This window comes from Neurospora tetraspora, assembly GCF_033439725.1.
Source record: "Neurospora tetraspora strain CBS 560.94 chromosome Unknown B0H65scaffold_7, whole genome shotgun sequence".
NCBI lineage: Eukaryota > Fungi > Ascomycota > Sordariomycetes > Sordariales > Sordariaceae > Neurospora > Neurospora tetraspora.
In genome coordinates, this window is record NW_026944389.1 from 3,192,678 (window position 1) to 3,206,597 (window position 13,920).

A 13,920-nucleotide genomic window follows, 5' to 3' on the forward strand; every position below is an offset into this window, starting at 1 on the left:
TTTCGTCCTGTAGTATCGCCAAGTACGAAGCAGAGGGTGACAAAAGAGCGGAAGGCCTTCCGGTTACGGGGCTTGGTAGCTCCACCGTTCTGCAGGTATTAATTCCGTTGGCGAGCGAGGACCGTTGGGGCGTTTCCTCTTCAGTTAATATTTTCCTTTGTGCAAGGACTGAGGAAGGAGTAGGGACGAAACGAGGGGAGGGCCGCCCGCCCTGGATTCCTTTTGGTCGTACGAGAGACTCCTGGACTAGGATATTCTGGCCCCCCCCTTGAGACTCTCGGGGAAGGGCCCGGGGACTGGGAGGAAGTTTGGGCGGTTGACCGTCTTTGTGATGCTTCAGGTGAGATACTACCTCGATAATACCTACCTAGTGTAGGTAGTCACCTGGATTCGTTGTTGTTACCTTATGAAAAACATATGATACTCGTTGACCGCCGGGATTCGAAGGGGTGAGGAGAGTCGCGCGCGGGCGGGCGGAGACCTTCGGGTACGGAAAACGGTTCGTTCATCTGAAGACATGGATGAGAAAAAGGACGGAACGGGACTGGACGGAACCATCCCGCGGGGCCGGGGTCATTCGGTTCGAGGAGAGGCGGGCCCCACTTTGCAATTCCCGGCATGTGGTACCCGCTATCCCCGTCTGTCCTTAGCACTCCTCCTCTGGTCAAATGGTTGTCCGTGCCAACCCAGTCTGCCCAGCAAGATGGACGAGCTTAACCAGAGTGTCGGGAGACGTTACGGGGAGCGAAGGACGGATCGCTGGCGCTGCGTGCCGGACTATTTTGCCTAATTCAAGATGGGAAGGTCCAAGTGTCACTTTCACTCGATTGCCATTTTCACCCCTTGAGATCCCCTTGGGATTTGCACGACCAAAAAGTCTTTGATGGATGGATGGGGTGGTGGCTTGCGAAGTGTCGGGATATTTTGCGCGGGAGGAAGAGGAGGGGAGAAAAGAAAGAAGAAGAGACAGGGCTATTGGGTTGTAGAGAAGCCCAAATGGTTCAGATATCTCGATACCTCGTGGGATTTTGCTTATTCTCAAACTAGCGGTTGGATATCTCGAAGTCAGTCTAGGCTTGGGGCTGAGAGGGCCGGAATGGCTGGCTGACGAGCTGTCACTTCCGCGGCTGTGGTGACTGGTGAAGTGTTCACCGGTGTGCTCCAGTCCGCTCATTTTCCAGTTGTCTGGACAGACCGCAAACCCGCAAGATGGAGCAAGTTGTGAGCGAGAGAGGGCTAGTTGCTAGGCTACCAGCGGGGTTTCTTCAAAAATATGTATCCACCGGAGACGTCTCCGACCGCTTGCTGTGAGGCATCAAGAGCCAAGGAGCAATTTCCCGCTAAAGAGAACCTTGACGATTTCTAAAAAGAGTAACCGCCAGAAAGTCCACCCACGTCCAAGTGAGATGAGCAAAGCCTGTGATTTGCGCGCGAGATTGACGACACAGATCCGTGCTATTGATCAGCAACATCAAGCCCGAGAACGGCGATTTTGTCCTTGCAGCCCCGGACTTCTGGGAACTCTGTCGAGATCTGTAACTGTCTTCACTCGCCCGCCAAAAACCACCTGTTTCAATGCCCAATGCCCACTGGATGCCTTGCCTCCTTACCTTGAGATCCCCTCATGCCACCATGCCGTGCAGACCCGATCTCAGCGTCGTTTACCAAGTTTCTTCTGGCTAGCCTAGCCTCATACAATGCCTGAATGCCCGGTGTTGCTCGGTGTTGAAGCGAGCGAAAGATACCGCGGAGCGGACTGGATGTGGATATGGTCCCCTAATATCCAAATCTGAGACTCCCACATGGTGGCGGCTCGTACACTACCTCGGCTATGTACTCTGATGGCGGCGGCGACATGTGGCAGTGAGGCATTGTGAGTCTCGCTCGGTTTTTGGTCGCCGAACTCTGGTGATAAACGAGGAGGTATGTAAGATATTTGTAATGTTTCGGACAGAGGCGAAGACTTTTAGACTGCATCTCATGGAGCCCTCAGCCACGGTTGGGGATTCCCATGTCGAGTCGAGATGATCCCCCTGTCTGTCGAGTTGATCACCCGTGGGTGAAGAGAGGAGTGCCCTTGGTTGGTGGAAAGTCGTCCGGGTGAGACCATGATCAAGGCCAATCAAGAGACAGCCTCACAACTTGGTGGCTTGAGATTCTGGTTTGAAAATGGCTGGCCAGTTGCGCATATTGCGGCACTCGCCATTGAATTCAACGTGTATACATACCGTGCTGGATCAGGCATCCCGCGCCAAAGTCCAGACAATGCGCAGCAGTAGGCAGAGCCTGACACTCACTCATGGTGCCTCGTGAGTAATCATCAAGTCGGCATCCCAATCAGACATGCTCCGGTACTCGCACCCGGACCGACCTTTGAGATCCAATGCTCATCAGCCAAGGCAGCATGGCTCTTTGCAGGATGATGACGAGATGGGGTGGGACAATCAAGTTGCAAGTGCCGGGGAATGATATAAAATGTTTTCCCTACAATGGCACAGTGCCCGTTGGAGGGGATGTTGCGTGGGGTGGGGCCCGACTGCCAGAGAATCGGATGTGCTTTCCGCTATCTGGAATGTATGCAAGTTTCTGCAAAATCTGTTAGCTGAGCGCGGGCCAAGAGACACTTTAGGTTTTCCCAAGTTCCCAAACCTGGCTGGCAATTCATTCCACTTTCAACATCTTCCTGTCCATTAGCTGCTCCTCCCACCGCATTTCCGACACGGTGTCGACTGTACAGAGATGGCCGACATTGAAAAGTGAATTCCAATTCCACTCAAGCATTTCGAAACTCTCTTCTCGTATCCTGTCGCGGGCGTTCCGTTGGCCGAAAACGAGTGGAGGGAGAGGAGCGGGAGGGCGGCCTAAGAAGCAAAGTCAAAGCCATTCTCTTTCAATTCCAGGTTGTCATCACTGTCATCATACCGCCCCAACACGCGCCCCTCTTCGGCCCCTCCTCATCGCTTAATTTGCCTTTTCGTGGGCGTCTCACTGGCCAGTCAACGCCAACCACATTTTGTGACCTGTTCAGCGGATGGTGGAGTGCCCGAGTGGTTGCCCATCATCGTTGGATAGTGATGGTGTTGGATTTCGGCTGTCTTTCTCTCTGGCATTTGGATGGACGACGGCCAAGACGGGGTGTGTGCGTGATCTGAGGAGAATCGACTCGTCCATCCAAACAATCTGCAAGGACATGACTGACCATGATGCAAGTGTGCTGGTTGGCCATCTCATTCCTTCTCGTCTTGTTTGCCCTCCGTATTTACAGCTCAAGCGGTTTCAGCTATTGTGCAAACCACAGTTGATATCCGGGCAGTGTCGACCCTCCGTCACCCCGCACCTTCTCGCCAATCTTTTTCTTACTTTTTTTTCCAAGGCAGTCACGACACACGCCAAACGCACGCCTGCTTGGACCATGACTGAGAGATGCAGCGGGCACTCCGGGCAACGGCAGCACTTCACACTTTTCCCTCTCGACATGAACATTGCTTTCCCGAGTCCCCACTGTCTTTCATTCGCTTGGGAATCCAGCCAGTCAAACAGACGGCCCGGCCAGTGCTGGACATTACTGGTAGCTGGACAAGGACCTGGCCGTCAGAGCCGTGTCACATTGTCAGGACTTGTCTCGAGTGGTCATGTTGATCACTTCTCGGATTCTCGTCCGATGTGGACCGGGACGACCCAAGCGAACGGGAGTTACTACCACACACTCACTTTACTCCTGGCGCCCTAACAAGTCGCCTAACAAACCAAGCAGGACTCGAGCAACCGAAGCATTGCAGGCTTGACAGGGCCCGCCGCCAAAAAAGGCGGAAGTCCCACGATGCTCGCTCCCACGGCTCACCGTTCCGGGGTTGGATTCTCCGTTTTCCCTAGCAAGCAAGCTAGCCCTGGAGATTCCACAAGTAGTTTGCCTCCCCATTTCTCATCATCCTCTCCTCTGCCTACCTCTCAGTCTCGGGTCTGTACCCTCGCTCAAACCTCGAACCGAACCAGGAAGGGGCTTTCTCTGCCTTGCCCATTGATTAATCGTCCGCTAATACTACCTTCTTCAACTTGCTCTCCTACCGGCCGTGCATATCATCTCCTTCCGAATCTGCTCAAACATATTCCGCATTCATGGGGTAACAAGGGTGACAACGTTAGCTCGCCCCATCGTACCCCTTTGGTACTCCGTTTATGTACATCATTGGACCTGTTCTATTTTCACTCCTCACCTTTTTCTTCCGCCTGCCTATACTACTCATCAATCCCTTCATCCCTCTTCAGTTGGATTACAAGTCATCGATCGGGCTTGACACCAATACTAATCAACTTACCGACCACTTACACAAACGCCTCCGCCGACTACTACATCGACTCCTAACGACGGCAAACGATCGATTCAGCGACTCCAATACGACAAAGGGAAGAATTGGGCACCAGATTGGTCATTACGTGTGTGTGTGGAAAAGGACGGTCAGACACGGTTCATTCCGCCCGGTGTTGTTTGCTCTTTCTTGCCAACAGAGACAAAAGAGCGGTGCGCGTGCTTGCATCTCATTCACTTATTCTCGGTGCCTCCCTCGTCACTGTGACCACCGCTCTCTGAGACTCACCTCTCCGGCTCCCTCCTTCCGGACTCCTTCCATTGTCCATCCAGCTTCACTCTCCCGCCGGCTTCTTACCTTCCACATCCGACTGATACACGCCATTGCACCGACGTTGTTCTTTGAGTCGGTTCCGACTCTACCGACTTCCACCAACCCAGGGCCCTACATGATGCACCGGAGGACCGATGGACTGTCTTGGTGAACGTAGGCTAGACTCAAAGTCGGCCAGACAACAACAGACACGACGTCGTCCTTGCTGGCCGCCGCCGATATCTCATTACCGACCTATACCAGTAGAGTTCCAAGTCATACGGTATGGCTATCATCAGTACAATTTTGGAGTCGGCCTTTGGTAGCCCGACGATGCAAACCCACCATGGAGATTTCAGAGCTGGAATTCGGGATGAATTTGGGGAATCAGAACAGGATCGCGTGTTGAAAAACGACCTTGCGATTGTATCACTTACCTTCGCTTCACTCAGTCTCATCCTGACGCTTTTTACCTTTTACTGGTTCGTGAAAATGAGGAAGACGTTTCGGCATGAGTAAGCAACCTACTTTTGTTTCAAGAACTGATCAAGTACTAACCGTCATGCGCGCAGACTGATAGTGTTGCTTATTCAAAGTGACTTGATCAAGTCGGTGTGGTTCATCGTCCCCTCGATTGCGCACCTACTCCGAGGTCCTATTCGCTCCGACTCTGCCTTTTGCCAAATTGCCGGATTCGGTCTCGCGCTAGGCATCGAGGCGTCCGACATCGCAGCTCTGCTCATCGCCATTCACCTTCTGATGACCATCTTACGCCTGCGGACCGGCCTCTATCGCTACCGACACTGGGCATACGGGGCTTACTACTTCTTTCCCGTGCTATTCGCAAGCTTGGCTTTTGTGGACGGCACGGGATACCAGGAGGCTGGCCATTACTGCTACCTCCGGACAGACAAGAGTTGGGCACGGCTGGCCCTCAGTTGGGTTCCTCGCTACGTCATTTGCTGCAGCATCCTGGCCATCTACTTCTTTGTTTACTTTTACGTTCGCAACCGATTGGAGGATTACGGAAGGAGAAGCTCGGGAAATATGAACCACCCGCGCTCCCGGGATACGCACGACGCACCTCCTACCCCTCGGCTGATATCCCACGGGCTACTTGTGTCGCTACCAAACTCGCGAAGGGGATCTGCGGCAGACCAGAATGTTACCGTCAAGGACCGCAACAGGTCTGTGTCATCGATCAGCACGATTCAGTTCGAATTATATGTGGACGAAGCTGGGGAGCAGCCAACTAGCAGGTCAGGACGGTCGTCAAAGCACAGGCCAGCGAAGATGAACTGGAATTGGCCTGGATTTGTGCACACCCCCCGATCCTCCGGGGAAAATGGACGCTTGATGGTGGAAGATCCGGACGACCCTCTGTCTCAACCACTTCCCTCGCCGCCGCTCCCGGTCCACTCTCCCGAGAGACCACCCAGGGCCAGCCGGTCTGACAACTCATCTGCCAGCCCACGCTCCTATTGGCATAGGCCAGTCCCTTCGGAATGCTCAACAGTGCACGGAAACCACGCAACCCATGACTTGCCGCCAAGCTCCACCACCACTGTTAACCAAAGCACATATCACATCGATCTCACACTCACTCACATCCTCACGATGCTTCGAAAGGGACCTCCGCGAACATCTAAGAACCCTCCCACCACTCGGCCTTCCTCGATCACCATATCGCCCGGTTCAATTGGAGGCGACTCGGGCGTTACTCGCAACCGCGAGAGGGCACGACGCCAGCTTTACGCGCTGTTTGCTTACCCGCTCGTCTACATGATCGTCTGGGTATTTCCCTTCCTCTCCCAGGTAGTATTCTACGACGACAAAACTTCCCCGCATAACCCGCAGTGGCTTGTGTTCGTGAGCATGATCAGCCTCGGCATCCAGGGCGCGGTCGACTGCACGCTCTTCACTATGAGAGAGCAACCGTGGAAGTACGCCCAGGGGGACTTTTGGACTGCGCTGCGGGCACGGATGCGGTTCAGTGGCAGCTGCCTCTGGGGAGACGTCGGGTTCGCGGGCAGGACCAGGGAGGAAATGTTCCATGACAGCCAGCTTGCGAGGAGAAGACGGGAGCAGGAAATCGCGGACGAGAGAGCCCGACGCGCTGTTCACGGGATTACTCTTGAGGGTGCTGATGTTGAAGCTGGTGCTGGTGGCGCTAGAGGTGCTGCGACGAGGAAGACAGGAGCCGTTGAGTGGTGGGATACAGCCGATTTACTCGATGGGATGATCGATGACCATGAAGAACGTAGCGACGATGCGAATGATGATTTTTGGGCTCAGCTTTATCGGTTGAATGGAGATGGAGGCTGGTAGACGCGAGTCTCGCTTGACTTGCCACCCTGCTAATCTTCTTTACCTTTTTTTGGATACACCCACAGGTGGCTACTATTACTTTAGTGTTTTCCCTTCCTGTTTTATCTCTCTTTTGTCATTCTAACTCAAGTCATGGCGTTTTTGGTTTTCCTTTTTGTTGTTGTTGAGACCAAACAGATTATACCCCTGGGTCGGCTTGCGTATTTTTTGGGCCTCGGTCATTTTGTTTTTTTAGCTGTCGGTCATGACACATGCCGTTACATTGAAACATGGGATCGAAAGCATTTGCGATTGGTGTTGTGGCGTTTCTCAAGTTTTAACTGCTTTCTGAAAGTTTTTCCTTTGTATCAACCATAGCACAGAGAGGGATGGAGGGACGAGAAAGGCGGAGGGAGGGTAGGTTAATTGATCTATAAAAATCATGGATGTTTAGCATTGTTACTTTTACGTAGCGCCTAGCATACTGTATATACACACCAAACACAGAACATACTCTAGAAGACTGCAAAGTCGGACACACCAACACAACGATGGTCCATTCCTTTAATGTGTTTCATATGATATGAGCCCGTACCTTGCCATGCTACTCCTGATTTCTGCATCCAACATTCATCCATCCATCCAAATCTGATATTGTACTCTATCCATCGCCACCCTCGGCTCATTCCTGCAGCAAGAACCTGTAAAAGGCCTGGGCTATGAACACACCATCATCCACCTTGTTCCTTTCCACACCACTTCCAAACAGCTCCTCGTTGAAAAGACCGGTCGCCCTTCGCAACTCCAACAACTCCTCCATGATATCCGTCGTAAACTCCGGGTGGCCCTGCACCGTCAACACCTTCCCCGGAATAATGAACCCCTGGTTCTCGCAGACGTCCGTAGAAGCAAGGAGTTGCGCGCCCTCGGGAACGCCTACGACATGGTCACGATGCATTTGCTGGATTTTCTGTTGTAGTTTGTCAGCACTTCACCCTTCAAAAACTCGCGGGGAACCGAATCCATCCTCAGCCAGGAAAAAAAAAAAAAAAAAACCTACCAAGTCTTCCCTCCCCCCAAACAAACCCTTCCCAACACTCGTCAACCCAACCCGCGTCACACTAACCTCCCACCCCTTCTCATTCCTCTCAACAACCTGCCCCAGCGCTCGTCCGACAATCTGATGTCCGAAACAGACCCCCAACACTTTGATCGTCCTCCCTCCGTTTTCCGCGTCACCCTCAGTGATAGCCCTCCTCACAAACTCCGTCAGAGTCAGAATCCAGGGGTCATTCTCATACGCGCTGTGCTTGGATCCCGTGATCAAGATTGCGTCGACTTCCGAGAGGGACGGGTAATCGCCGTAAGGATCCGAGGGTGAGATGTTGTTGACGACGTCGTGGGCGGTTATGGTTAGATAGGAGGATAAGGGGTGCTCTGGGGAGGCCAGGGCGCGGGTGAATAAGTGCGTGAAGACGCCGCGGTAGCCCGAGTAGCGGGCGTGTGCGCCGGCGGGGGGAGTGTCGGCTTCGAGGATGGCGAGGCGGAGGGGGGTGGTGGGTGGGGGGATGGTTGCGGTTGGGGAGGCCATTTTGAGTTGAGGTTAGGTGGTGGGTTGGAGCTTGTGGTGATGAAGTGTTCGGTTGGGACTTGAATTAGAGAAAGGATGGATGCGTGAGAAGCAAAGTGCGAAGTTCTTTGAGGAGCGGGCTTTTTACACTGATACGTTGAGGTTGTGAGCCAGAAGGACGGGAGTAAAGTGCATGAGGAGATAAGGTCACGAGAGTCACAAGTTCAGTAAGTGATAAGGATAGAAGGACAAGATGAGACTGAAAGATGTGGATCAAAGTGTTGTACCCTCGAAATCTTGACAGTTGATCGCCTACAAACATTATTCGCGATGGCATTCACGCCTTGGACCAGATTACCTAAACTCAACCAACAGGCACCGAGTCTTGACTCACAACAATGAAACTCAAGCAACCGGTACTCGCGGAATCAGGGTGGCGGTTGATGCCATGGCCGCCATGGTCCGAGGCGCGTGAAGGTTCAACTCCTCACCGTTGCTGGCGGGGTTCTTATCGATACGAGCGACCGGTCGAGAACAGACTCCGCTTTCGGAGGACGATCAGTGGGGTCCACCTCGGTGAACACTCGCCCGGATGGTGGGGTTGGGACTGAAGGCGGTGCGGGCGGCGATAAGCCGAGGCACCGCCAAGGCCGCGCCGTCCCTTCAACGGCAGTGGCTCCCCTCGTCCCGTCGTGGAGTTACTGTATGACGTGCGCATGTGCAGGGACCGAAGAGTGTTGTTGTGCAGAACTTTGAACGGTGTTTCACGAACACAAACCTCTGCAGTACATACCCACGGGCTCATTTGTTGTTTCGAGGGTAACCAGCGTTGACAGGCCGATTATACGCCAGAAAAACACAAGACACAAGACAATGGCGCCCACAGCCCGTGTCTCCCTCAAGAAGTTCCTCTTGACAGCTCGCAAGGCGCTGCTCGCACCGCCAGTACAGCGTCCAAACCCTTTGATATTTGTCGTAGGAAATGAATCAGCAGGTAACTTAACTTGACTACATTTCAGCAGCCAGAGACCATCCTTAGTATCAGTCGAATAACTAACCATACCTCTCCAAACCAAACCAAAGACCTCGACTCCCTCTGCTCCTCCATCCTCCTCGCCTACTTCCGCACCTACCGCCCCTGCCCTGGGCCTCCCATCCTCCACATCCCGCTCTCCAACCTGCCCCAAGCCGACCTCGCCCTGCGTCCCGAGCTCGCCGCCGTCCTCAAGCCCGCCGGTCTGCACATCAAAGACCTCATCACCCTCGACGGCCTGCTATCCACCTCCTCCAAGGATGACGCCGATAGCAGCTTCATCACCCCCGAAAACACCCAATGGCTCCTAGTAGACCACAACTCCCTCACCGGCCCGCTCGCCGCGCGCGGGTTTGGGGGTCCCGAAAAAATAATAGGGTGTATTGACCACCATGATGACGAGGGCGTTGTTCCGGACACCGTAAAACCGAGGTTGATTGAGAAGAGCGGGAGTTGCATGAGTCTGGTGGTGGAGTACTGCAAGCCTGTTTGGGAGGAGCTGAGCAAACTTGAGCGAAGCGAAGAGGGGAATACGGATACTACCCTTGAAGAGTGGGAGTCGCAGTTGGCGCATCTGGCGCTGGCGCCGATATTGGTTGATACTACGAACTTGACGAGCAAGGATAAGACAACTAGGTGGGATGAAGAGGCGGTGGAATTTGTTGAGGGTCGTTTGACACAATCTCAGAAGACAAGTGTTACTACCGCTACTGCGGATGCCGCCACTGAAGAAAAAGGATACGACAGAACAGCCTACTTCAACCACATCACCTCTCTCAAAGAAGAGATCGCCGGGCTAAGCTACCGCGACATCTTACGAAAAGACTACAAGCGGTGGACAGACGGCGGGCTAGCGGTGGGGATCTCGACGGTAGTCAGGGGGTTCGAGTACCTCCTGACGGAAATCGGAGACCAAAAACAGTTCAGCGAGGCGTTGAGGGCCTGGGCGAAGGAGCAGGAGCTGGATATTGCGGCCGTCATGACCGTGTCCAACCCTGATGGGAAATTTACGAGGGAGTTGCTCTTGTGGGCGTTTAACGAGGGGGCGGTCAAGGTTGCGAAGCGGTTTGTGGAGAAGAATGGGGACCTTCTTCATCTTCAGACGTGGGGCGGCGGGAAGTTGGATTCGGATGATGGAGAAGGGGAGTGGGTGAGGTGTTGGACGCAGGGACGGGTGGATAAGAGTCGGAAGCAGGTGGCGCCTATGTTGAGGGACGTGATGAAGGAGGCGGCTAGGCTTTGATTGAATGGGAGTGAGGAGGCGGGACATCATTGACATAATAACCTAATCAAAGGACCTATTGGTGGCCGATATGTCGAGTTGGTGAAGGGGACAATAAGAGTACCATGGCGGCCATATGGACATGTTGATAATGCTGTGAATGCAAAGAGTGCGCCCTACTAATGATACATGTAAATCTTACATCCATATGCTATCGTACAATCGTCTCCTTTGTTTATGCGCCCCAGGCCGCGGACCCGTGCAGAGTTAGCCAAAGTCTGACAAACTCGCGATCCATATACTGTGTGTCTGAGATCCTGTCATCGATGTCCTTAGCCAAAGACTCTGCCTCCGGGTCAGCAATGCGAATGCACGCCTCAAGCGCATTGAGCATAGCCGCCGTAACCCTCACAGGCGGCTGTTCATGCCACATTTCCTCCACGCACCATCTCAGAGCGTCGGTGGCCATTGCCTGGTGATCCTCCGCTGCAATGCGCTGGTATACCTTGGTGTACATGCGTTCGGTCCTGCGCTCGCAATACCTGGGGAAGATGCGCCAGACGTTCCAGAACTTGTCCCAGGCGCGGTGGTTGGCGTACACATCGAGCAATCTGACGATCTCGTCTTCGGTCGGACAGTCCATCTGGGCCTCGCCAAGTAAGTCCTCAAACTGGGCGAGGAGTCGACGCGCCTCGGGCGGGCGGGCGCCGGTCCGCAGGAGGGATTCGATCACGGCCACAACCACGTCGTACTCAATTACCTTTTCGCCGTGGGAAAACAGCATGTCGATTACATCCATGGAGAGGGAAGCCTGTTGGCGAACGCCCGCGTCAGTCGTCTCTGGTATGGCAAATATCATCCGGAGGAGGTCCACAAACTTTTCGCGCGCAAGATCGGCTGCTCCCGAGAGCTTCAATTCCTGGATGAGGTCGCCTAACCGGGTCAGGTCGTGATCGGGATGCTGAAGAGCACGTGCAGCCTTTTCGAGCCAAAGGCGGGCCTCCCACGCCTGGGCGGAGGGCAAGTTCTCGATGGCACGGTTGAATAGGCGCATAAAGGTGCTGGGCGAACCGTCTTCGCAAAGGGATACCGCTGAGAGGGCCTGGTCCTTGGGAAGGCTGTAGAGGTAGTCCTGCATCTGGGATAAGAGCTGAACCTTGGAATCGGTATCCTGGGCCAGAAGGTTGTCAATTGTAGACGGGCTAGCGTTGCTGTACTCCCATCCAGCCATTGCTATGGCCAAGTCAGTCTGCGAAACGTCGACGGCCTTTGCGTGCTGTCGCGCCGAGGTAGAGAAGTACAAGCGATCAGGTCGCTTCCGGTTCCGTCCACTCGAACGAATGGGTGTCGGGAAGAAAGTTTCGCGCGATACAGTGTCGGGTGAAGTGGTGAAAGTGGCCTCAGGAAGCTTCCCTGCGATCTTGTCCTGCCTCTCTAGACTGCGCCGCAAGATGCCGCTCCAAAGCTTTTCCAGAGCCAACTCCTCCCTCCGCGTCTCCGTCATTAACTGCACCACAATTGTGGTCCCGCTTTGGGGCACACCAAAGCCGCTCGTCACGCCTTTCTCGTCCTTGAACTCCATTTCCATGTCCGACCATCCAAGAGTGCCGAGGTTGACGCAAATCCAGCCCGTGGTGATGCCATCGTCAGCTCCGCTCGGAAGGCCCGTGGTACCGAGAAGTTTCGCCTTGCGAGCCTTGCGCCTCAGTTTCGTCTTCAACTCGTTCCTTCCCAGCAAGCCATCAGCCTTGGCCGAGACTCCACGGTTGCGCAGCCAGCGTACCAGACGGTCGGCAGAGACGTGCAAGTGACGCTCACTGCGGGCAGTGCCAAAGAGCATCAGCACTTCGGGCCCCAGAGCAGGTGGCGGATCGATTTCGCGGAGATCGAGAAGCTTGAGGTCGTCCATGCCCAGCTCATCGGATACATACTTGACCAAGGGCTCCATCAGCTTGGGAGAGCCCTCGGGAATGTCTGGTAGCGGCGGCGGCTCGTGGACAAGGGTGGGGTGTGTGGGAGCGTCGACTTGGAGATACCAAGGCACGTCAGCGCCGCCTTCATTGTTCGTCTCTGTGCTGGCCTCTGCTTTGCTGGCCTCTGCTTGGGCATCCTCGGTCTTGTTCGGTTGCTCTTGGGCGGCAGGCTCTGCATGTTCTTCGATGGTCGGGCTCGCCAGCAGTCGGGGGGAAGGTCGGAAGGTCGAGTACGGGGCGGCCGGGGAAAGAATCCGGGTACGAGCTGCTGGAAGAGGAGCTCTGGGAGTCGCGAAGCTGCTGACGAAGAGTCGCAGAGCCGAGAATCTGCAGGCTGAGCAGGCTGAAGCTCTGAGAACAGCGGGAGTCGCGCTCATGGTTGCTAGTAATCGCGTGGGGTGGCCGCCGAGTGTTACACACGCAGATCACGAGTTGGGAATCGCTCTTAGGTCTTCTTCGAAACTGTCGTGATGGTTTGGTGGAGAGAGAATTGCGAGTTGATCTGGACTGGGCTCGACGTGTTGGACGGGAGCTCGAGGCGTTCACCCGGAAAGTACTTGTTGTGGATAGGTACCACTACAGTGTGGGATAAGTTCAATGGATCGAGCATGTTCTGGTCGCCTAGGCGGGGTGGGGACCGTGCCCTCTTCTTCTGTGAATCCGTGGAGCTTCGGGTTGCTCTGCTCTGATGTCCAATTGGTGCAACGCTCAGGGTCGAGGCGGAAGAGGTGGGTCGGATGGCGGGGTGGACCGTCGGCCGTGTAAGTGAAAAGTCAGATTGGCCAATCAGCACGCCGCATGATTGAGATCGAATTTTCCTCCAAGGCCATTGTTAAGCAGTTGCACAGACCAAGGTCCAGGATGGGTGGGGCATGATGGGACGACCTTAACGACTGCCGCCCAGTGGGCAGGTGGGCCAGTACGCCAAGGTGGCCATCGGCTTCGGTGGGCTCGGGCGGTATCAAAAATTTGGGGAGGGTCCCATCGCAAATCCTATCGCGCCGTCAGTCGAGCGTCTTACCTTATCTTTTACACTGCCCTCCCGTCTGCCACTGCGCACCTCAACTGCATTTTCACCAAAGACGCAGACAGCGAAGGAAGAGGAAGCACAGTCCAGTCGGCAAAAACAGCACACGGCCGGTTGTTCCCTCTCAGCTTCTCCCATCATCCTGTTTACACGGCATTTAGAGTCTCCT

The 13,920-nt window shown here is 54.5% G+C and overlaps 4 protein-coding genes across 4 annotated transcripts; 2 read left to right on the top strand and 2 right to left on the bottom strand.

Annotated features, from left to right (window-relative positions):
* Positions 1–4,904: 4,904 nt before the first annotated feature.
* On the top strand, positions 4,905–6,947 carry B0H65DRAFT_432686 (G protein-coupled glucose receptor regulating Gpa2-domain-containing protein; the record flags this gene model as incomplete). The annotated part of the gene is made up of 2 exons (XM_062825023.1): positions 4,905–5,134; positions 5,192–6,947. 2 exons carry the CDS (start codon positions 4,905–4,907, stop codon positions 6,945–6,947), a joined length of 1,986 nt encoding a protein of 661 aa, XP_062678856.1.
* A 518-nt stretch (positions 6,948–7,465) lies between these two features.
* Positions 7,466–8,963, bottom strand: B0H65DRAFT_476685 (class I glutamine amidotransferase-like protein). The gene is made up of 2 exons (XM_062827379.1): positions 7,987–8,963; positions 7,466–7,896 (listed from the first exon to the last, which is right to left on the bottom strand). The coding sequence occupies exons 1-2, from the start codon at positions 8,515–8,517 to the stop codon at positions 7,609–7,611; spliced, it is 819 nt and encodes a 272-aa protein (XP_062678857.1). The 5' UTR covers positions 8,518–8,963; the 3' UTR covers positions 7,466–7,608.
* Positions 8,964–9,160: 197 nt separating this feature from the next.
* On the top strand, positions 9,161–10,894 carry B0H65DRAFT_476688 (uncharacterized protein). Its single transcript, XM_062827380.1, has 2 exons — positions 9,161–9,490; positions 9,580–10,894. Exons 1-2 carry the CDS (start codon positions 9,370–9,372, stop codon positions 10,770–10,772), a joined length of 1,314 nt encoding a protein of 437 aa, XP_062678858.1. The 5' UTR covers positions 9,161–9,369; the 3' UTR covers positions 10,773–10,894.
* On the bottom strand, positions 10,895–13,398 carry B0H65DRAFT_476690 (uncharacterized protein). Its single transcript, XM_062827381.1, has one exon. The coding sequence runs from the start codon at positions 13,099–13,101 to the stop codon at positions 10,987–10,989; it is 2,115 nt and encodes a 704-aa protein (XP_062678859.1). The 5' UTR covers positions 13,102–13,398; the 3' UTR covers positions 10,895–10,986.
* Between the last annotated feature and the right edge of the window lie 522 nt (positions 13,399–13,920).

Excerpts from the sequence above, each read along its gene's own strand:
- B0H65DRAFT_476688 (XM_062827380.1), top strand. The coding sequence starts at position 9,370 with ATGGCGCCCACAGCCCGTGTCTCCCTCAAGAAGTTCCTCTTGACAGCT. Across the intron at positions 9,491-9,579 it reads CGTAGGAAATGAATCAGCAG|ACCTCGACTCCCTCTGCTCC; the intron begins GTAACTTAACTT and ends ACCAAACCAAAG.
- B0H65DRAFT_476690 (XM_062827381.1), bottom strand. The coding sequence starts at position 13,101 with ATGAGCGCGACTCCCGCTGTTCTCAGAGCTTCAGCCTGCTCAGCCTGC.
- B0H65DRAFT_476685 (XM_062827379.1), bottom strand. The coding sequence starts at position 8,517 with ATGGCCTCCCCAACCGCAACCATCCCCCCACCCACCACCCCCCTCCGC. Across the intron at positions 7,897-7,986 it reads TTGGGGGGAGGGAAGACTTG|AAAATCCAGCAAATGCATCG; the intron begins GTAGGTTTTTTT and ends AAACTACAACAG.